General features: G+C 43.1%; 1 protein-coding gene across 1 annotated transcript in view; it reads right to left on the reverse strand.

Moving 5' to 3' along the window:
• Positions 1-24,685, reverse strand: part of PEX7 (peroxisomal biogenesis factor 7) — a 328,168-nt gene that overhangs the window by 144,842 nt on the left and 158,641 nt on the right. The window contains exons 7-8 of the mRNA XM_075339838.1: positions 20,446-20,559; positions 2,749-2,804 (exon numbers count right to left, since the gene is read on the reverse strand). Coding sequence (XP_075195953.1) covers positions 2,749-2,804; positions 20,446-20,559 — 170 coding nt within the window. The remainder of the gene's footprint in view (positions 1-2,748; positions 2,805-20,445; positions 20,560-24,685) is intronic.

Consider the following 24,685-nt stretch of genomic DNA (forward strand, 5'->3'; position numbering starts at 1 on the left):
CGATAGTTAGAAAATGAGCGACGTGTCAACGAGCAACGATAAGGTGAGTATTATTGCTCGATCACAGACGCTCGTAGCTGTGACACGCTACGATGTATCAAACGATGCCCGATGTGCGTCACTTACGACGTGACCCCGACGACATATGTAAGATACATCGTAGCGTGTAAAGCCCACTTAAGAAGTGTGTTGAAATTAGTGGAGAGTATGTGGAATAAATGTAAAGTTTCATCATCCTATCTCATTTCTTTCTGGATAAAGCCAAAGACTTATTAGCAGCCCCTCGTAACAGCTCTCATGGAGTAGCTAAAGCCTGCTTTACACGTTGCAATTAGTTGTACAATCGCATTTGCGATGTGACACGCCCAGGTTGCATACGGGATCTTATGAGATTGCACGTAGGTCGTTCATTTGCTGTCACACGAGCGTTAGTAGTCTATGTTAAATTGATCAATTTTGTTTGCGATCCTTTAGATCATGTGTTCTGTGACGTATGCATTGGGCACCCTTTTTTTTTTATTGACTTGCCAAGCGTGTGTAATGTGTAGGGATGCGTTTTTACTATGTCATCTGCCATTCAGCTCTGCTACATGGCCGCTGACAGCAGACACAGACAGCCATGTAGCAGAGCTGAATGGCAGATGACAGCAGACACAGAAAGAGCCGCACTGTCAGAATGAACTCGGGTGAACTTCACCCGACTTCATTGTCATGCTGCGGCTCTGTCTGTGTCGCGCCCTGATTAGCGGTCACCTGTGAAGGACTCACCGGTGACCACTAAACTCCTGAGTAACTGAATTGAGCAGCCCTCTCTCATATACTCACCGATCCCCGATCACCGGCGCTGCACGGCGTTCTCACTGCTCCGGCAGCTTTTACTATTTTGAAAAAGCCGGCCGCCCATTAAACAATCTCATATTCCCTGCTTTTCCCGCCCACCGGCGCCTATGATTGGTTGCAGAGAGACACGCCCCCACGCTGAGTGACAGGTGTCACACTGCACCCAATCACAGAAGCCGGTGGGCGTGTCTATACTGTGCAGTGAAATAAATAATTAAATAATTAAAAAAAACAGCGTGCGGTCCCCCCCAATTTTAAAACCAGCCAGATAAAGCCATACGGCTGAAGGCTGGTATTCTCAGGATGGGGAGCTCCACGTTATGGGGAGCCCCCCAGCCTAACAATATCAGCCAACAGCCGCCCAGAATTGCCGCATACATTATATGCGACAGTTCTGGGACTGTACCCGGCTCTTCGCGATTTGCCCCGGTGCGTTGGCAAATCGGGGTAATAAGGAGTTATTGGCAGCCTATAGCTGCCAATAACGTGGGGGCGTGTCTCACTGTAACCAATCATAGGCGCCGGTGGGCGGGGAAAGCAGGGAATACGAGATTGTTTAATGGGCGGCCGTCTTTTTCAAAACAGTAAAAGCCGCCGGAGCAGTGTGAATGCCGTGCAGTGCCGCGCCGGAGATCGGGGATCGGTGAGTATGAGAGAGGGGGATAGACTGACATGGACAGAGAGAGAGGGACAGAGATAGTGACCGACTGACAGAGATTAGTGAATGACAGACATTGTGAGGTGCTTCAGAACGCAGCTTTTCAGCTGCGCTCTGAAGCGGACCTTTTTTAAGCTGCGGTGCAGAGCGCACACCTGCGCACATAGCATCAGACACCAAAATCGTATGAGGGATGTCACACGTTACAATTGACTAGGTTCGTGCAACAAAACGCTCAATTCTAGACAAAGATACGATGTGTTTGCGATCAACGGTTTTGCGTTCAATCCTGATCGCACGTAGATGTCACACGCAGATACCTCACAAACGATGCCGGATGTGCGTCACTTACAACTTGACCCCAACGACGGATTGTGAGATATATTGAAGCGCGTGTTGGGGGCTTAAGATATGTCACAGATAAAGTACACATGTCACAGCATTTTAAGTTTTAAAGGAGTTGTCCACTAGATAGTGATGACCAGTTCGAATGAATAAGTATTCTGCAGTACCTGGGAGCTGCCAATAAACAATGTGATGAAGCATTTTATTTTTTTTAAGAATTAAAGGAGTTGTCCATTACTGTGATATTGATAACAGTTGTTACCAGTACAAATGAATAGAAAATGATCCGCACTACCCAGTAGCGTCCACCAAAAAATGTGATGGAACTATTCACATCTGTCTGCTGGACTGGTAAAAGCTGATTCGTGGGGATGCAGTTTTCAGACCCTATCTGAACAATAGGTCATCAATATCATAATGGTGGAAAACCTCCTCTCATATAATCACAAGGAACTAGCTATTGAACCTGCTATATTACCTGGGATCAAAGTTTTAGCACTGGAATGAGAGTTTGTGGGTGGGGTCTTTTTATCATTTATTCCTCACCTGGCTGCTTTTCTCCCCTTTATTTAACATTTGCGCCACACCCTATGGCCGATGCATGTGCAGAGCTATGTTCACAATGTAGCTGAACTCTTTAGAGTTTAGTGGTGGGCATATAAGACCTGCCATGAAGGATTTAATAGGTGATGATAATGTCATCCAGCACACTGTCTACACAGGAGAGCATATACTGGACTGGCTGTTAAACTGGATATAACATATGCCCAAAATTAAATGTTTTAAATGTATGCATGCAACTGGGCTGGGATGAATCATGCTGGTAAATAAGCATTAATTGTGTAAAAAGCACTACAAAAAATGATATATTACTGTAGGGCAAAAAAAATAATTAAAACTCTTACCTCACAGTAAAGTCATAGGAGCACGACCCCAAAATACTTGCATGAAAGGGAGAAAACTATAAAGAAAAAAACAAACAAAAAGAGAATTGTGGAAACATCCAGAAACTGCTCTTATCATGCCACAACAGACAAATAAAATAAATCGGAGTAAACAACAAAATCACAAACACTGTACATTAGTGGTAGGCTTCAACCTTGAATCCATTTCTAGTGGTATCTCTACTTGTCTATGAAGTTGTGGAAGGTCTGATGGACTGACTTTCCTAATTATAACACGAGTGACCAGGGGCGGACACTGACAGTTTGGCGCCCCTGTGTAAGAAATTGTGCTTGGGCTCCCCCTTGTTCCTCTATGGCAAAAAAGCTGCAGATTATATATACTGTGTACGTGTATATATACATATCTTTATCACTACACCATCCCATATATCAGACCCGGGCAAGGGGCGGCCCGCGGGCCACATCCGGCCCGCCTACTCTCTGTGACCGGCCCGCCTGTCTTCAGCCGGTGCAGTGGAGCCGGGCTGCAGCGTGCCGGGCAGGGAGAGATCCTGCTGGTCCACACAGTAAGTGCAGGCAGCGGAACGCAGGAGTCTCTGCTCTGTTCCCTGCCGGCACTTTGTCAGTGACACACGCGTGCGCTCTGATGTTATCAGTACTGCGCTGCGTGTGTCATTTCAAAAGTTCCCGCCCGGCAGGAGAAGGAGCAGCACAGCGGGGGCCTTCACGGAGAGAAGCAGCGGCGGGGGCCTTTCGCAGAACTGCATCAGCACAGGCAGGGCCCGTATAAGAGGAGCAGCTCAGCGGGGGGCCTGTACGGAGGTGCCTAAGGACGGGGACGATAACAAGGGAGAGGTAAGTAGTGACTAATAAGCTGAGGGGACAATGGGGGAGGGGGAGACTGGTGACTAATACTGGGGATGTAGTGGTGTAGTTTTACAGGTGTAGTATATGGTGTTGTATATATAGTGGTGTAGTATATAGTGGTGTAGTACATGGGGTCAGGGGCGTAACGACCGCGGTCACAGAGGTCGCCACTGCGACCGGGCCAGCAGGGTTATAGGGGCCCGGCATCCGCTCTGCAGAGCCGGCTGCCGGGCCCCTATGTGTAGTGCCGCTGTGTAGTGGCCGACAATGCGACCGTCAGGGGGCCGGCCTGTGAGTCAGTGGAGCCCAGTGTCAGTAGAGGGGCCCCTGAACAGGAGAGGACACCAGCCGTGTCTGAGCTGCAGCAGAGCAGGAGTGCTTCCTGCACAGCAGACGGAATCTCCATCCTGCAGGACCTGCGATGACGTCACGCCCATGTGACTGTGTGGGAGGAGACACAGGATGCCGGGCAGAAAGCAAGAGATACTGAATCCTAAAAGAGATTTGGACACATGATGACTGGTAATAAGAAAAGAGGGGACATGAGGGGGAGGGGGTGCAGGGTGAGTGGCATATGAGGGAAGATGGAGTTGCAGGGTGAGTGGCATATGAGGGAAGATGGAGTTGCAGGGTGAGTGGCATATGAGGGAAGATGGAGTTGCAGGGTGAGTGGCATATGAGGAAAGATGGAGTTGCAGGGTGAGTGGCATATGAGGGCTGCAGACTCACAGAAGGATGTGAACGGGTGCAGAGTGTTTGAGAGGGGTAAGTTGGGGTACAGGCAGGGTGAGATATGTGGGCATGGTGTGTGACATATCGGGGTGTAGTGTGTGTGATCTGGGGGGTGCAGGCTGTATGGGGAGCAGGGTGTGTGAGATATGGGAGTGCAGGTTGTATGGGGAGCAGGGTATGTGAGATATGGGGGTGTAGTGTGTGTGATATGGGGGTGCAGGTTGTATGGGGAGCAGGGTATGTGACATATGGGGGTGTAGTGTGTGTGATATGGGGGTGCAGGCTGTAAGGGGAGCAGGGTGTGTGACATATGGGGGTGTAGTATATTACAGGTGTACTATATGGAGGTGTAGTATATTACAGGTGTGCTATATGGAGGTGTAGTATATTACAGGTGTACTATATTACAGGTGTGCTATATGGAGGTGTAGTATATTACAGGTGTAGTATATAGGGATGTAGTGATGTAGTATATTACAGGTGTACTATATGGAGGTGTAATATATTACAGGTGTACTATATGGAGGTGTAGTATATTACAGGTGTACTATACGGAGGTGTAGTATATTACAGGTGTACTATATGGAGGTGTAGTATATTACAGGTGTGCTATATGGAGGTGTAGTATATTACAGGTGTACTATATGGGGGTGTACTATATTACAGGTGTGCTATATGGAGGTGTAGTATATTACAGGTGTAGTATATAGGGATGTAGTGATGTAGTATATTACAGGTGTACTATATGGAGGTGTAGTATATTACAGGTGTACTATATGGAGGTGTAGTATATTACAGGTGTACTACATGGAGGTGTAGTATATTACAGGTGTACTATATGGAGGTGTAGTATATTACAGGTGTACTATATGGAGGTGTAGTATATTACAGGTGTACTATATGGAGGTGTAGTATATTACAGGTGTACTATATGGAGGTGTAGTATATTACAGGTGTACTATATGGAGGTGTAGTATATTACAGGTGTACTATATGGAGGTGTAGTATATTACAGGTGTACTATATGGAGGTGTAGTATATTACAGGTGTACTATATGGAGGTGTAGTATATTACAGGTGTGCTATATGGAGGTGTAGTATATTACAGGTGTAGTATATAGGGATGTAGTGATGTAGTATATTACAGGTGTACTATATGGAGGTGTAGTATATTACAGGTGTACTATATGGAGGTGTAGTATATTACAGGTGTACTATATGGAGGTGTAGTATATTACAGGTGTACTATATGGAGGTGTAGTATATTACAGGTGTACTATATGGAGGTGTAGTATATTACAGGTGTGCTATATGGAGGTGTAGTATATTACAGGTGTACTATATGGGGGTGTACTATATTACAGGTGTGCTATATGGAGGTGTAGTATATTACAGGTGTAGTATATAGGGATGTAGTGATGTAGTATATTACAGGTGTACTATATGGAGGTGTAATATATTACAGGTGTACTATATGGAGGTGTAGTATATTACAGGTGTACTATACGGAGGTGTAGTATATTACAGGTGTACTATATGGAGGTGTAGTATATTACAGGTGTGCTATATGGAGGTGTAGTATATTACAGGTGTACTATATGGGGGTGTACTATATTACAGGTGTGCTATATGGAGGTGTAGTATATTACAGGTGTAGTATATAGGGATGTAGTGATGTAGTATATTACAGGTGTACTATATGGAGGTGTAGTATATTACAGGTGTACTATATGGAGGTGTAGTATATTACAGGTGTACTACATGGAGGTGTAGTATATTACAGGTGTACTATATGGAGGTGTAGTATATTACAGGTGTACTATATGGAGGTGTAGTATATTACAGGTGTACTATATGGAGGTGTAGTATATTACAGGTGTACTATATGGAGGTGTAGTATATTACAGGTGTACTATATGGAGGTGTAGTATATTACAGGTGTACTATATGGAGGTGTAGTATATTACAGGTGTACTATATGGAGGTGTAGTATATTACAGGTGTGCTATATGGAGGTGTAGTATATTACAGGTGTAGTATATAGGGATGTAGTGATGTAGTATATTACAGGTGTACTATATGGAGGTGTAGTATATTACAGGTGTACTATATGGAGGTGTAGTATATTACAGGTGTACTATATGGAGGTGTAGTATATTACAGGTGTACTATATGGAGGTGTAGTATATTACAGGTGTACTATATGGAGGTGTAGTATATTACAGGTGTACTATATGGAGGTGTAGTATATTACAGGTGTACTATATGGAGGTGTAGTATATTACAGGTGTACTATATGGAGATGTAGTATATTACAGGTGTGCTATATAGAGGTGTAGTATATTACAGGTGTACTATATGGAGGTGTAGTATATTACAGGTGTGCTATATGGAGGTGTAGTATATTACAGGTGTACTATATGGAGGTGTAGTATATTACAGGTGTGCTATATGGAGGTGTAGTATATTACAGGTGTACTATATGGAGGTGTAGTATATTACAGGTGTACTATATGGAGGTGTAGTATATTACAGGTGTACTATATGGAGGTGTAGTATATTACAGGTGTACTATATGGAGATGTAGTATATTACAGGTGTGCTATATAGAGGTGTAGTATATTACAGGTGTACTATATGGAGGTGTAGTATATTACAGGTGTGCTATATGGAGGTGTAGTATATTACAGGTGTAGTATATGGGGGTGTAGTGATGTAGTATATTACAGGTGTACTATATGGGGGTGTACTATATTACAGGTGTAGTATATGGGGTGTAGTATATTACAGGTGTAGTATGTAGGGATGTATTGGCACTCACTCCTCCCGGAAGAAGCGGGTATATCTGGTGAAACGGCCGTCGGAGGTCCCCTCTGGGCTGATCTGGTTCCCCTGAACCACCATTGAATAGGTAAGCGTCATGCTATACTGTGGATCTGGGCTATAGAACTGCTACTAATTACTGTCTTACTATGTGAAACTGTTTATACTTAGCCCTTTTCCACTGACACTATGTAGGCTCAAGCCCTCCCCCTCTTTTTTATACCTGTCTTTAAGTAGACAACTTAAACATCATACTCCTGTGTATCCATACGGGCATCACTTTGTTGTTATACAGACATATGAACCACTTAGTTCATGGTCGTGGCCCATGTGACTCAGAATCCTGGTGACCTAGTCCCCTGGACCTGGCTCCCCTGCACCACTACCATGAATGGGTAAAATAATATATTACAATATAACTTGATCAGTGAAGCTCAGTGTGAATTCATAGGATTTGGTCTAATTCTCATTTATGCTATTCTGTGAGTGGCTCGAGCCTACATTTTATTATACCTACCTATCACTGAATTTCATATTTTGGTCCATGGGATCCAGATTTTTAATTCCCTAACCTGTGCTTGCAAACGTCCTACTATTTTTCTATTTGTTATTTATTAATTAAAATAAAATTCATACTATTTGCATCAGAACTCCTAGTGCTCTTGTTTATTACAGGGATGTAGTGATGTAGTATATTACAGGTGTACTATATGGAGGTGTAGTATATTACAGGTGTACTATATGGGGGTGTAGTATATTACAGGTGTACTATATGGGGGTGTACTATATTACAGGTGTAGTATATGGGGTGTAGTATATTACAGGTGTAGTATATAGGGATGTAGTGATGTAGTATATTACAGGTGTGCTATATGGAGGTGTAGTATATTACAGGTGTGCTATATGGAGGTGTAGTATATTACAGGTGTACTATATGGGGGTGTACTATATTACAGGTGTAGTATATGTGGGTGTAGTATATTACAGGTGTAGTATATGGGGGTGTAGTATATTACAGGTGTAGTATATGGGGGTGTAGTATATTACAGGTGTAGTATATAGGGATGTAGTTATGTAGTATATTACAGGTGTACTATATGGAGGTGTAGTATATTACAGGTGTGCTATATGGAGGTGTAGTATATTACAGGTGTACTATATGGGGGTGTACTATATTACAGGTGTAGTATATGGGGTGTAATGGTGTAGTTTATTACAGGTGTAGTATATAGGGGTGTAGTGATGTAGTTTATTACAGGTGTAGTATATGGAGGGGGAGTAGTAATGTAGTATATCGGGTAGAACTGAGGTAATTATATTAGTCCGGCCCTCTAAACCAACCCCAATTTCTCATGCGGCCCCATGGGAAAATTAATTGCCCACCCCTGCCATATACTATACCTGTAATATACTACATCACAACACCCCCATGTACTACACCTGTAATATACTACATCACTACACCTCCATGTACTACACCTGTAATATACTATATCACTACACCCTCATGTAATACATCTGTAATATACTGTACTACATCACTACTCCCAGCATATACTATACCTGCAATATACTTTATCACTACACCCCCAATATACATTACAGCTGTAATATACTACATCACTACACCCTCATGTACTACACCTGTAATATACTACATCACTACACCCCAATATACACTACAGCTGTAATATACTACATCACTACACCCTCATGTAATACATCTGTAATATACTGTATTACATCACTACACCCACCCCCATATACTACACCTGTAATATACTACATCACTACACCCCCAATATACACTCAAGCTGTAATATACTACATCACTACACCCTCAAGTAATACATCTGTAATATACTGTACTACATCACTACACTCCCCCATATACTACACCTGTAATATACTACATCACTACACCCCCAATATACACTACAGCTGTAATATACTATATCACTCCACCCTCATGTAATATACTGTACTACATCACTACTCCCACCATATACTATACCTGCAATATACTTTATCACTACACCCCAATATACATTACAGCTGTAATATACTACATCACTACACCCTCATGTAATACATCTGTAATATACTGTACTACATCACTACACCCACCCCCATATACTACACCTGTAATATACTACATCACTACACCCCCAATATACACTAGAGATGTAATATACTATATCACTCCACCCTCATGTACTACACCTGTAATATACTATATCACTACACCCCCATGTAATACATCTGTAATATACTGTACTACATCACTACTCCCACCATATACTTCACCTGTAATATACTTTATCACTACACCCCAATATACATTACAGCTGTAATGTAATACATCTGTAATATACTACATCACTACTCCCACCACATACTACACCTGTAATATACTACATCCCCAATATACACTACAGCTGTAATATGCTACATCACTACACCCTCATGTAATACATCTGTAATATACTGTACTACATCACCACACCCCCCATATACTACACCTGTAATATACTACATCACCACATCCCCAATATACACTACAGCTGTAATATACTATATCACTCCACCCTCATGTAATACATCTGTAATATACTGTACTACATCACTACTCCCACCATATACTATACCTGCAATATACTTTATCACTACACCCCAATATACATTACAGCTGTAATATACTACATCACTACACCCTCATGTACTACACCTGTAATATACTACATCACTACACCCTCATGTAATACATCTGTAATATACTGTACTACATCACTACACCCCCCCATATACTATACCTGTAGTATACTACATCACCACACCCCCATGTACTACACCTGTAATATACTACATCACTACACCTCCATGTACTACACCTGTAATATACTATATCACTACACCCTCATGTAATACATCTGTAATGTACTACATCACTACTCCCAGCATATACTATACCTGCAATATACTTTATCACTACACCCCCAATATACATTACAGCTGTAATATACTACATCACTACACCCCCAATATACACTACAGCTGCAATATACTATATCACTCCACCCTCATGTAATACATCTGTAATATACTACATCACTACTCCCACCACATACTACACCTGTAATATACTACATCCCCAATATACACTACAGCTGTAATATGCTACATCACTACACCCTCATGTAATACATCTATAATATACTGTACTACATCACTACACCCCCCCCATATACTACACCTGTAATATACTACATCACTACACCCCCAATATACACTACATCTGTAATATACTACATCACTACTCCCCCCATATACTACTCCTGTAATATACTACATCACTACACCCTCATGTAATACAACTGTAATATACTACATCACTCTTCCCCCATGTACTACACTTGTAATATACTACATCACTACACCCCTCATACACTACACCTGTAATATACTGTACTACTCCCACCATATACTATACCTGAAATATACTACACCACTACACCCTCATGCAACACACTTGTAATATACTACATCACTCTTCACCCATGTACTACACTACACCTGTAATATACTACATCACTACACCCTCATGTACTACACCTGTAATATACTACATCACTACACCTCATACACTACACCTGTAATATACTGTACTACATCACTACTCCCACCATATACTATAACTGTAATATACTTTATGACTACATCCCCCATATACTACACCTGTAATATACTACATCAATACACCCCCAATGTACAATACATACGTAATATACTACATCACTACACCCCCATATACTACACTGTAATTCACTACATCACTACACCCCTATATACTACATCACTACTCCCCCATATACTACTCCTGTAATATTCTATGAAGAAAAAACAAAAAAGCTAGCACTAAATGTGCACTACAGCACTAAAAATTCCAACTGTACTTATTATAAATTTGAGATTTTTGGCAAAAAATTGCAATTTCTTGAGCTCCCCCCCCCCCCCGCCACTCCACGGCAAATCTCATTTGGGGCAGTCCTAACACTAAAATATTTTTATAAAATGTGCCAAATGGACTCACATATGAAATAGTAGAACTGCTCTTAGCAGCACTCACCTGGTCTAATTCAATCCCGTACCCATGACTGAATCATGGCTGTGGGCGGGACAGGTCCTAGCAAATGCTGCAAGAAGTAAATAGCCTGTGGACAGGGCCTGATAACTGAATATGAACAGTCACCAATCGCCAAAATCTAGACAGGTGGAATACATCCCAAATTGGGGTGCATAGCAAGGTGGGGGTCAACCACCGACCAATTCAATGAAGAAAAAACAAAAAAGCTAGCACTAAATGTGCACTACAGCACTAAAAATTCCAACTGTACTTATTATAAATTTGAGATTTTTGGCAAAAAATTGCAATTTCTTGAGCCACGCCGCCACTCCACGGCAAATCTCATTTGGGGCAGTCCTAACACTAAAATATTTTTATAAAATGTGCCATACGGCCTCACATATGAAATAGTAGAACTGCTCTTAGCAGCACTCACCTGGTCTATTTCAATCCCGTACCCATGACTGAATCATGGCTGTGGGCGGGACAGGTCCAAGCAAATGCTGCATGAAGTAAATAGCCTGTGGACAGGGTCTGATGACTGAATGTGAACAGTCACCAATCGCCAAAATCTAGACAGGTGGAATACATCCCAAATTGGGGTGCATAGCAAGGTGAAGGTCAACCACCGACCAATTCAATGAAGAGAAAAAAAAAAATTTTAGTGCTGAGGTGCACATTTAGTGCTGGCTTTTTGTTTTTTCTTCATTGAATTGGTCGGTGGCTGACCCCCACCTTGCTATGCACCCCAATTTGGGATGTATTTCATCTGTCTAGATTTTGGCAGTTGGTGACTGTTCACATTCAGTCATCAGGCCCTGTCCACAGGCTATTTACTTCATGCAGCATTTGCTTGGACCTGTCCTGCCCACAGCAAAGACTCAGTCGTGGGTACGGGATTGAAATAGATCAGGTGAGTGCTGCTAAGAGCAGTTCTACTATTCATATGTGAGGCCGTATGGCACATTTTATAAAAATATTTTAGTGTAGGACTGCCCCAAATGAGATTTGCCGTGACGTGGCGGGGTAGCTCAAGAAATTGCAATTTTTTGCCAAAAATCTCAAAATTTTTTATAAGTACAGTTTGGAATTTTTAGTGCTGAAGTGCACATTTAGTGCTGGCTTTTTGTTTTTTCCTGTAATATTCTACATCACTACACCCCAATATACACTACATCTGTAATATACTACATCACTACACCCCCATATACTACACTGTAATTTACTACATCACTACACCTCCCATATACTACTCCTGTAATATACTACATTACTACACCCTCATGTAATACACCTGTAATATACTACATCACTATTCCCCCATGTACTACACCTGTAATATACTACATCACTACACCCTCATGTACTACACCTGTAATATACTACATCACTACACCCTCATGTACTACACCTGTAATATACTACATCACTACATCCTCATGTACTACACCTGTAATAAACTACATCACTACATCCTCATGTACTACACCTGTAATATACTACATCACTACACCCCCATATACTACACTGTAATTTACTACACTACTCCCCCCATATACTACTCCTGTAATATACTACATTACTACACCCTCATGTAATACACCTGTAATATACTACATCACTCTTCCCCCATGTACTACACCTGTAATATCCTACATCATTACACCACCAATATTAGTCAACACTCACCTCCCCCTCCTTATTGTCCACTCCTCAGTTTATTACAAAAAAAAAATTCTGCACGGGTCCCCGCAGCCCAGCTTCTTCTCTTTGCACGGGCCCCAGCTGTGCTGCTGCTTATTCTGCCGGGAGCTTTTCAAATGACACATGCGCGCACGCCGTACTGACGACATCAGGGCGTGCGCACATGTTGTATCACTCTCACAGAGAAAGTGCCAGGCAGGGAACAAAGGACAGATTCCTGCGTTCCGCTGTCTACACTGTGCAGAGCTGAAGGATCGCTCCCTGCCCGGCATGCTGCGTGTGATGAGGGCAATTTGATCAGGGGTCAGACTGCTCTCATTATTAACCAACCAGCAAGGGCCCCCTGAACCTCCGGGCCCCTGCACCGGCGATATGTCCGCCACTATGAATGACTACACAGAGCAGAATATAAACCTTAACATAAAGCCATACAATATAATGTTTCACTGTCCTACCTATTAAAAAAAAAACAACAACAAAAAATGGATAGCACACATACTGGAGTATCAAATGTATGGGCCCTCATTCAATGGAGGCTGCTGATAAACAGCACTGGTTCCGGCAAGGCTGGGAAGGAGCAAAAGACCCTGGCACTTCTCTAGCAATTAATTTAGATACTTAATTATATTTAAGTTTGCTGCATATTTCCATAAATTACTTGAAAGTGACCAACTCTTTTTTAGTCACCTGTAGTATATTTTTACATTACCAATCCTTAATGTCAACATGTTCGAATGAATCAAATTAAAGCACAAATGTAAAAAAAGTGCCAATGTCACTTTAAATTCCCATTCTGAAATGCCTAAAGTAAAATGTTAAAACAAAGTAATAAATCTGTTATTATTTTGCCTACAACTCATAAGTTATGTATTGACAGCTGCAATGCCTTAAGCGTCGTGTAAAATTAGTACGATGGTGGTATACCCCCATGTCGTGTGAGTGCGGCCATGTGATGTGCAGTGACAATGACAAATATTGTGTGCTTTACACTTAAATATTTTAGCAATAACTTGAAACAAATGACATTAGGAATATGGGGTAATAGCCTTTCTAATAATTACGTTTGGCAAACATTTATTAAGCCTGACATATACCATATGCCCCCAAAATTATTTTGATAACTGAGGTCATTCGTAGGGATTAATGATGGACGATCATGTTTGGTACTCGATCGAGCATTGGGGTGCTTGGGTACTCGCGGTGCTCGGCCAAGTATAACGGATGCTAGGATGTGTCATCCATGAAGAATGACCACAACGCACAGGCTTGCTTCGCTGAATGATGTGATCAAGCCTTCCAGTGAGAACCATTTGTAGTCTCTAAATGGCTCTCACTGGGGTAAAAACAACGTTTTCGGATGTAGTGTGTCCCAAAAAAAAAAGAAAAAAAAACAAGACAACCCTCCCTGCCGGGAAAATACTTTCTTTATAGCTGGTTGTATATGGGCCGAGAGCTGAGCCCTTTCAGAGCGTCTGACCTGCTCGGCTCAAGTAACGAGAATTTTAGTGCTCACCCATATCTAGTAGGGATATGTTGGAATATTTGCACTAAAGGTATATTTTCATGGTTGCTCGATTCGAAGCTCACCTGTGATTAATACTTGCATTCTAATTCACACAAAACAAATAAAGGGGTTGTTCAGGGTTAGAAAAACATTACTCTCCTCCAAAAAAGTGCCATACCAGCCTTCAGGTAGTGTATGGCATTGCAGCTCAATCATAGTCACATTAAAGGGACTCTGTCAGCACCAAATGACTGTTCACACCATGTACAGGCTCTTCGTGCATCCTTGTAGGGGCCAAATACTTCAGTGTTCCTTACCACTTCCTTGTTTTCCGTCATCTCTGCCCTTTCCAGCTTTATAAAACCAGAGCTGTCAATGAAAGCAGAGGGAGAGATAGAGGGAAACAAATAGGTGGGAAGGTGCACTTAAATATTTGGCCACTCCAATAGTGTACAGAGTGCCTGTACTTGGTTGTCAGTCATTCTGTACTGACAGACTTTGTTTAATGGAGTTGAGATGAAACTCTACAACCTGTAGATGGGTGTTGTACTATTTATACAAGGAAGCAGACATACTTTTCTAAATCTACACAATTCTTTTAAGATAAAGTAAAATAGACATAGGTGCACATAAGCTTAGAAATGTTTTAATGACCCTTAATAAAAGTGCTAAGATTCTGTTCACTGGTTCAGATGAATTTGGAAAGGAAGAATACGTGAGGAAAGCTGCTTTGAAGCCCTCAGCTCTTGTATGAGCTGTGCTCTAAGGCTTGGCACACACGGCGAGTAATACGGAGCGAGTGGAATGCTATAAAAAACTCACATTCCACTCGGACCAATATTACTCTATGTGGCAGCTACAATGAGCAATTATTTTCTCAACCCTAATTGCACCGAGAAAACAATCGCAACATGCTGTGGGTGCAATGCGAGCTTGTTTCACTCGCACCCAATAAAGTCTACCGGTGTAACGCGCGAGCAGTGCGATTCTCGCAGCAGCCGACAACAGAGGAAATAGGGAGATAAATCCATTCCTCCCCTCCGCAACTGTGGTCTGATTGCACGATCGGACGACAGTCACATGACAGTCGCATGACACTTGGCTCCCGCTGTGCTGCAAGCGTGTGCCAAGTGTCATGCGAGGACTCGCACATAACTCCATGTGGCTTCAGCCTAAAGGCAATGTACCTGTTCATTAGTAAGTCTAAAGCGGGCTTTACACGCTAAGATATCGTTAATGAATTATAGTAGGGGTCACAGTGTTTGTGACGCACATCCGGCGTCATTAACGATATCGCAGTGTGCGACACTTATGAGCGACCTTAAATGATCGCAAAAGTGGTCAAAATCATTTGCCGCGGAGAGGTCGTCCTGAAACAAAAAATCGTTGTCTGCTTATTAGCGATATTGTTCCTTGTTCCTGCGGCACCACACATCGCTATGTGTGACACCACAGGAGCGACGAACATCTCCTTACCTGCCTCAACCGGCAATGAGAAAGGAAGATGGTGGGCGGGATGTTACGTCCCGCTCATCTCCACCCCTCCGCTTCTATTGGACGCTTGCCGTGTGACGTCGATGTGACACCGCACGAACCGCCCCCTTAGAAAGAAGGCGGTTCGCCGGCAAGAACGATGTCGCAGGGCAGGTAAGTGCGTGCGACGGGGTTAAGCGAGGTTGTGCGGCATGGGCATCATGGGACATTTGCCCGTGTCTCACAACCGACGGGAACGGGTACGACCGCTTGCGATCTCGCTAGCGAGATCGTAGCGTGTAAATCCCGCTTTAGGGTCTGTACAATCAATCACGCAGAGCCATGTACAGATCACAGACTTACTACTGAGCATGTGCTTCAGAGTGGTGTTTGAGCGATCGGTAGGGGTCTCAGAACCTTCAGCTCTCACCTAGTAGAGACACTATGCAGTGCCTTTAAGATATAACAACTTTTATAAAATGACAGTTTCACTTATATGAGAGATAAACTGTGGAAAAAGAAGCGCAATAGGGTCTTACCCCAGTAGACAAGGGGGGATGAAGAGGGCTGGTATTACTCACCTATAGGGGTTGTGAAAGTTACAGCTCCTATAACAGCATGTAAGTTACTCCGAGCAACGGCAGCAGTCCCCAAAAATGGCAGATAACAGAGAGTGGTAGTATAGGGTGTCCAAGCCGCGCCAATGACTAGCCGATCATGAAGATTGTAGATTAATGTTGCTTTATTCAATGCACAGGTCAACGTGTTTCGGGAGACACAGCTCCCTTCCTCAGGACAGCTGGCAAGAAACATCAAATCTCTTTGATGTTTCTTGCCAGTCTGTCCTGAGGAAGAGAGCTGTGTCTCCCGAAATGCGTTGACCTGTGCATTGAATAAAGCAACATTAATCTACAATCTTCATGATCGGCTAGTCATTGGCGCGGCTTGGACACCCTATACTACCACTCTCTGTTAGTTTCACTTATATGGAACAGATAAATATGGACGAAAGATGTTTTTGTGTGTGACAAGTTCTCTTTACATATTACTGTTTTCAATCTTACAATAAATGATGTGATTGGATATTTTAAATCTAGTTAAAAAAAAGGACTCTAGGCCCACTCAGCCAATTACTGAGGAAGGTCACTACTGAGGCCAGTAATGGGTTGAACGGGCATTTGTAGATGTTTGTATTGTGCCCACAGGACCAGGAGTCTAAAGGGGAATGGGGAAGGGTAAAAAAAAGAAGCTGTCGGGAATCAGTCAAGGCGAGAATCACTTCTCTTTTTAACTAGTTTGAGCACCTTGAACAATATTTTTATTCTCTGAAAAATCAATTTTTAGTTTAATTCGAGTATTTGAATGTCAGGTTTTTCAAACTTTGCCAATATAGAAAGAAATCCTTCACATATTCATTTTTAACATTTGTCCGTAAATTAAGGGGAAAAAAATGTAATATTCCCTGCAACAGAGTATAAACTACAACATTTCTGACACTGTATTCAGGAGGTAGTTGGTTGGTCAAAATGTATGCAGACTGCTTTGATCTTGGGAAAAGAAACATTAATTAGGTATATCTTACCCTGCCATTAACTTAATTATCTACTGAAAGGAATTTCTTTGCTCAAAGCACAATAGATTGAAAGCACCCCTGAGTCATGTAAGTAAATGGCCAGTTATTAAATGAACAACAAATGAGGACTTTTGCCCGAGCCATAAGGTCTTTGTGTCATATAATAATGGTGGCAAATTGGCTACCTAGCAGATTTTCTACAGATTAAGTCTGCGTCATCCTTCGCAAAGGCATAAAATGTGAACATTTACAGTAGTTAAGGTCCGTGAATGTTGCAGATTAGAGACCTAAATACTGACCAAAGATTGGTTCAAATGACTTTTCTTCCACTAATGGTAAATTACTCGGAGTAGTGACAACACTGTAGTATATGGAAAATGAAATCAAGAATTACTCAAATATCATCTTTCGGAGCATGATCACTAACATTCTTGTTTATGGATTAAGACGATGAACGCTCCCCACTTTCATGCCCCAGTAATATTACAAGTGTTGTCATTCTCATTTATTCTACTACACTGCATTTCAAATTAACTTTATGTCAGCGTCTCAGATTTAATATTATAGATTGTTGTCGCTGAAGAAACAGAGATAGATTGGAGAATGCATGGGGAAAACACTTTCCATTACTGGTGTAAGAAAAAATATATACATGTGAACATATTGTTTATGAAGTGGTCTCGAGTTGAACGTGTCCATTGTCATTTTCCATCATTTTTTAGTATTAAATAAATAACTGCAGGACAAGAAAACAGGCTGAATGAAATTAACTCATAAAAATAAATGTAATGTAAGATTACTAACATCAGGCTTACAATAGCTTTTAGTTTTTTTCTCAAGAAAAAGCATACTACATAAAAGACTATACATTTACAGACTAGGATAGTAAAATCAAGAGCAAGTTACCGAAACGCACAGTATAATAGGACACTTCACTCCTTCACTCTGAGAATGCCTGTTTTTAATGTTTTACACTTAACCTAAGATTATGTGTACATCGCCATTTTATCCACATGCCAATGGCCCCTTTTAGGCTTCTGTTTGAAGCTTCGAAGAACAGCATTTCGGTGTATCTGTAAAGAGGGCCATTGACTTTAATGAAGCAGACTAACTCAATTTGTGCTCTACTGGACAATATTTTTGGTAGCATCTGCTTATCTGAGGTGGGCAACTTGTGATGAGAGCACGCACTACTATGCTTGAGTGTCTAAATGCTTGATACAAGTAATGAACAACGGAGCATGGTAGTGCTCGCTCATGACTAGTGGGCACAAAACATGGTCGACTATGTTTTGGTGCCTATTTGAAATAGGCAAATACTGCTGAAAATTATGTCCTAGGACAAAGTGACTCTGCTTTCTTAAAGTCAATGGCCCAATCAGCAGATACTACCGAATCCCATTATTTAAGACTTCAGATGTAAGTCTCAATAGAGGCCCTTAAGGAATAACGTTTGGAACTCCATTCTATGTCTGAACTGGGTGCAAAAAACCTAAAAAACATCACTATGGGGAGATAAGGTATGCACACCAGTGACTATGGAAGGGGAATACATGGAATAGCAGAAACTGCTGTGTGAATACTGACATGAAAAATTCAATAGCTATTTGTAAGAATGAAATGTGAAAAATGGAACCTGCATTACTGCCATGAATATATGAATAAAGAGAAATTTAGCTACTGAATTGATCAATGCAGAAGAGCCCCAACACTACGCCAAAGTATTTCTCTACGTTGGGGTCCCTAGCTTGTGTGTGTCCTCTCATGCAGTTAAAAAACTTACCGTGTATGGGACGCTGAGACCCAGGCTATATATGCGTATAATGTGGATTGGCAATAGGTGTGTATGGGGAGGGTTCACAAACGAAAAACTACTAACATTAAGGAATAACGTTTGGAACTCCATTCTATGTCTGAACTGGGTGCAAAAAACCTAAAAAACATCACTATGGGGAGATAAGGTATGCACACCAGTGACTATGGAAGGGGAATACATGGAATAGCAGAAACTGCTGTGTGAATACTGACATGAAAAATTCAATAGCTATTTGTAAGAATGAAATGTGAAAAATGGAACCTGCATTACTGCCATGAATATATGAATAAAGAGAAATTTAGCTACTGAATTGATCAATGCAGAAGAGCCCCAACACTACGCCAAAGTATTTCTCTACGTTGGGGTCCCTAGCTTGTGTGTGTCCTCTCATGCAGTTAAAAAACTTACCGTGTATGGGACGCTGAGACCCAGGCTATATATGCGTATAATGTGGATTGGCAATAGGTGTGTATGGGGAGGGTTCACAAACGAAAAACTACTAACATTAAGGAATAACGTTTGGAACTCCATTCTATGTCTGAACTGGGTGCAAAAAACCTAAAAAACATCACTATGGGGAGATAAGGTATGCACACCAGTGACTATGGAAGGGGAATACATGGAATAGCAGAAACTGCTGTGTGAATACTGACATGAAAAATTCAATAGCTATTTGTAAGAATGAAATGTGAAAAATGGAACCTGCATTACTGCCATGAATATATGAATAAAGGACCATTTTTTGTTCATTGGTCTCCCGCTGTGCAGCACACATCGGCGTGTTTGCCGGCGGGAGACCAACAAGCGCCGGTTCTGAGTGTGCAGGGAGCCGTCATTACATGGGTCGCTGGTGGATGATGGCTGGTCACTGTGGATATCTGCCTGATTAACAGCTCAACAGCGACCATGTAGCAACATTCCAACGATCCCTGCCAGGTTGGATCACTGGTGGGATCGCTGGTACATCGCTATGTGTAACGGGACCCTAAAGCTTCAACATACAAGGATTCACATCACAGAATAGTGAGGTTATAAACTGATCAACTCAACAAATTTATAACAGATAGCAATACAATACTTACTTTCACCCGCCTGACAGCATAAGTATGACCATGGAGTTCAAAGACAGGTTGACGGATTGCCCTTAAATCCCAGCCTTTTAAACTGCAGTCAACAGCACCCGTTACAAGCAGATTCTAAATAACACAAAAAAAATGCAATGATTAGCAAGACTACAAAAATGAACCTAAAAATACATTGGTTACAAAAATCATAAACTACCGTTAAAATGCTAAGTTTTTGTCCTGTAAAACACACATAACAAAACAATTTCAGAACTTTTCCCACCTTTGTTACCAATAATCTGAACAAAGCTTTCAAGATAGCAAAGTTATCAGTTTGTAGAAGAAAAAAAGCAAAAAAAATTCCAAGGCATTAGATACTCTGTGAAGATGTTTATCAAGAAGTTGCATAAATTTGGGACAACAATGATATTACCAAGAACTGGACATCCCTCAAACATTGATGAAAAGACAAGAAGAAAACTGGTCCAAGAGGCTGCCAAGAGGAGTACAGCAACTTTAATGGAAAAGCATGAATTTCTGACAAGTTCTGATTGCGTACTACATGTGACAATAATCTGCCATATTCATTATATGTCTGGCTCATGGGTAGGGTGGCAAGATGGAAGCCTTTTCTTACAATGAAAACCATTCAAGCCCAGCTATTTTTTGCCAAAACCGACATCAAGTCTGATAAAAGCATATGGGAAAATGTGTTTTGGTCTCGTGAGACCAAGAATAAACATTTTGGTCATAATTCCAATAAGTATGTTTGGTGCAAAGTCAAAACTGCACATCACCAAAAGAACACTATGCACAGAGTGAAGCATGGTGGAGGCGACATTACACATTGAGGTAGTTTTTTGGCAGCTGTAACTGGGACTTTAGTCACGGTGGAAGGAATTATGAATAGTTCTAAATATCAGTAAATTTTGCATCAACGCCTTCAGGCCTCTCCCAAAAACCTGAAGATGAAGAGGAGTTTCAACTTTCAGCACCCTAAGCATATCTGAAAATCAATAAAAGAATGGCTTTACCGAAAGAAGATAAAAGTTTTGGATTGGTCCAGCCAGAACCCAGACCTAAATTCAATTGAAAAGCTGACGGATTTGAGTTCTACTGCAAGGAAAAGTGAGGAAAGATTACATGTGCCATGTTGATTTACGTTTACCCAAAAGAAGGGAATTTTGTTACTTACCGTAAATTCCTTTTCTTCTAGCTCTTATTGGGAGACCCAGACGATTGGGTATAGCTACTGCCCTCCGGAGGCCACACAAAGCACTACACCAAAAGTGCAAGGTCCCTCCCCTTCTGGCTATACCCCCCCGTGGTATCACGGGTACTCCAGTTTTAGTGCCAAAGCAAGAAGGAGGAAGCCAACAACTGGTTTAAACAAATTAACTCCGATTAACATCGGAGAACTGAAAAACCGTTCAACATGAACAACATGTGTACCCGCAAACAGCAAAAACAATCCCGAAGGACAACAGGGCGGGTGCTGGGTCTCCCAATAAGAGCTAGAAGAAAAGGAATTTACGGTAAGTAACAAAATTCCCTTCTTCTTCAGCGCTCTATTGGGAGACCCAGACGATTGGGACGTCCAAAAGCTGTCCCTGGGTGGGTAACGAAATACCTCATGTTAGAGCTGCAAAACAGCCCTCCCCTACGGGGAGGTAACTGCTGCCTGCAGGACTCTTCTACCTAAGCTGGCATCCGCCGAAGCATAGGTATGCACCTGATAATGCTTGGTGAAAGTGTGCAGACTCGACCAGGTAGCTGCCTGACACACCTGTTGAGCCGAAGCCTGGTGCCGTAATGCCCAGGACGCACCCACGGCTCTGGTTGAGTGGGCTTTTAGCCCTGAAGGAACCGGAAGCCCAGCAGAACGGTAGGCCTCTATAATTGGTTCTTTGATCCATCGAGCCAAGGTAGCTTTAGAAGCCTGCAACCCCTTGCGCGGACCGGCGACAAGGACAAAAAGTGCATCGGAACGGCGCATGGGCGCCGTGCGGGAAATGTAGATCCTGAGAGCTCTCACCAGATCTAGCAAACGCAAGTCCTTTTCATACCGGTGAACCGGATGAGGATAAAAGGAAGGCAAGGATATATCCTGATTAAGATGAAACGAGGATACGACCTTAGGGAGAAACTCCGGAATGGGGCGCAGCACTACTTTGTCCTGGTGGAACACCAAGAAGGGAGCCTTGGATGACAGAGCTGCCAGCTCAGACACTCGCCGAAACGATGTGATCGCAACAAGAAACGCCACTTTCTGTGACAGGCGAGAAAAAGAAACTTCTTTGAGAGGCTCGAAAGGCGGCTTCTGGAGAGCAACTAGTACTCTGTTCAGATCCCATGGATCCAACGGCCGCTTGTACGGGGGCACAATATGACAGACCCCCTGCAGGAACGTGCGGACCTTAGGAAGACGTGCTAGACGCTTCTGAAAAAACACGGATAGTGCCGAGACTTGCCCTTTAAGGGAGCTGAGCGACAAGCCCTTTTCCAACCCTGATTGCAGGAAAGACAGAAAAGGGGGCAATGCAAATGGCCAGGGAGACACTCCCTGAGCAGAGCACCAGGTTAAGAAAATCTTCCACGTTCTGTGGTAGATCTTAGCAGAAGTTGACTTCCTAGCTTGTCTCATTGTGGCTACCACTCCCTGGGATAAGCCTGTTGACGATAGGATCCAGGACTCAATGGCCACACAGTCAGGTTCAGGGCCGCAGAATTCTGATGGAAAAACGGCCCTTGAGACAGCAGGTCTGGACGGTCTGGAAGTGACCACGGTCGGCCGACCGTGAGATGCCACAGATCCGGATACCACGATCTCCTCGGCCAGTCTGGGGCGACGAGTATGATGCGGCTGCAATCGGATCTGATCTTGCGTAATACTCTGGGCAAGAGTGCCAGAGGCGGGAATACATATGGGAGGCGGAACTGCGACCAATCTTGCACCAAGGCGTCTGCCGCCAGAGCTCTTTGATCGCGCGACCGCGCCATGAATGCCGGGACCTTGTTGTTGTGCCGAGACGCCATTAGGTCGATGTCCGGCACCCCCCAGCGGCGACAGATTTCTTGAAACACGTCCGGGTGAAGGGACCATTCCCCTGCGTCCATACCCTGGCGACTGAGGAAGTCTGCTTCCCAGTTTTCTACGCCTGGGATGTGAACCGCGGAGATGGTGGATGCTGTGTCCTCCACCCAATTCAGAATGCGCCGGACTTCCTGAAAGGCTTGCCGGCTGCGCGTCCCTCCTTGGTGGTTGATGTATGCCACCGCTGTGGAGTTGTCCGACTGGATTCGGATCTGCTTTCCTTCCAGCCACTGTTGAAAGGCTAGTAGGGAAAGATACACTGCCCTGATTTCCAGAACATTGATCTGAAGGGTGGACTCTTGCGGAGTCCACGTCCCCTGAGCCCTGTGGTGTAGAAACACTGCTCCCCACCCCGACAGACTCGCATCTGTCGTGACCACTGCCCAGGATGGGGGCAGGAAGGATCTTCCCTGAGACAATGAGGTGGGAAGGAGCCACCATTGTAGAGAGTCCTTGGCCGTCTGGGAAAGAGAGACTTTCCTGTCTAGGGAAGTTGTCTTCCCGTCCCATTGGCGGAGAATGTCCCATTGAAGTGGACGCAGATGAAACTGCGCAAAGGGAACTGCTTCCATGGCTGCCGCCATCTTCCCTAGGAAGTGCATGAGGCGCCGCAAGGGGTGCGACTGGCCCTGAAGGAGAGATTGCACCCCTGTCTGTAAGGACCGCTGCTTGTTTAGCGGAAGCTTCACTCTCGCTGCTCGAGTATGGAACTCCATGCCAAGATACGTTAGTGACTGTGTCGGTGACAGATTTGACTTTGGAAAGTTGATGATCCATCCAAAAGTCTGGAGAGTCTCCAGCGTAGCATGTAGACTGAGTTGGCATGCCTCTTGAGAGGGTGCCTTGACAAGTAGATCGTCTAGGTAAGGGATCACCGAGTGTCCCTGAGAGTGCAAGACTGCTACCACCGCCGCCATGACCTTGGTGAAAACCCGTGGGGCAGTCGCCAGACCGAATGGCAGAGCTACGAACTGAAGATGTTCGTTTCCTATCACAAAACGTAGAAAACGTTGATGTTCTGTAGCAATTGGCACGTGGAGATAAGCATCTTTGATGTCTATTGAGGCAAGGAAGTCTCCTTGAGACATTGAGGCAATGACAGAACGGAGGGTTTCCATCCGGAACCGTCTGGCGTGCACATGTTTGTTGAGCAGTTTTAGGTCC

Source organism: Anomaloglossus baeobatrachus, chromosome 3 (assembly GCF_048569485.1).
Source record: "Anomaloglossus baeobatrachus isolate aAnoBae1 chromosome 3, aAnoBae1.hap1, whole genome shotgun sequence".
Lineage (NCBI taxonomy): Eukaryota > Metazoa > Chordata > Amphibia > Anura > Aromobatidae > Anomaloglossus > Anomaloglossus baeobatrachus.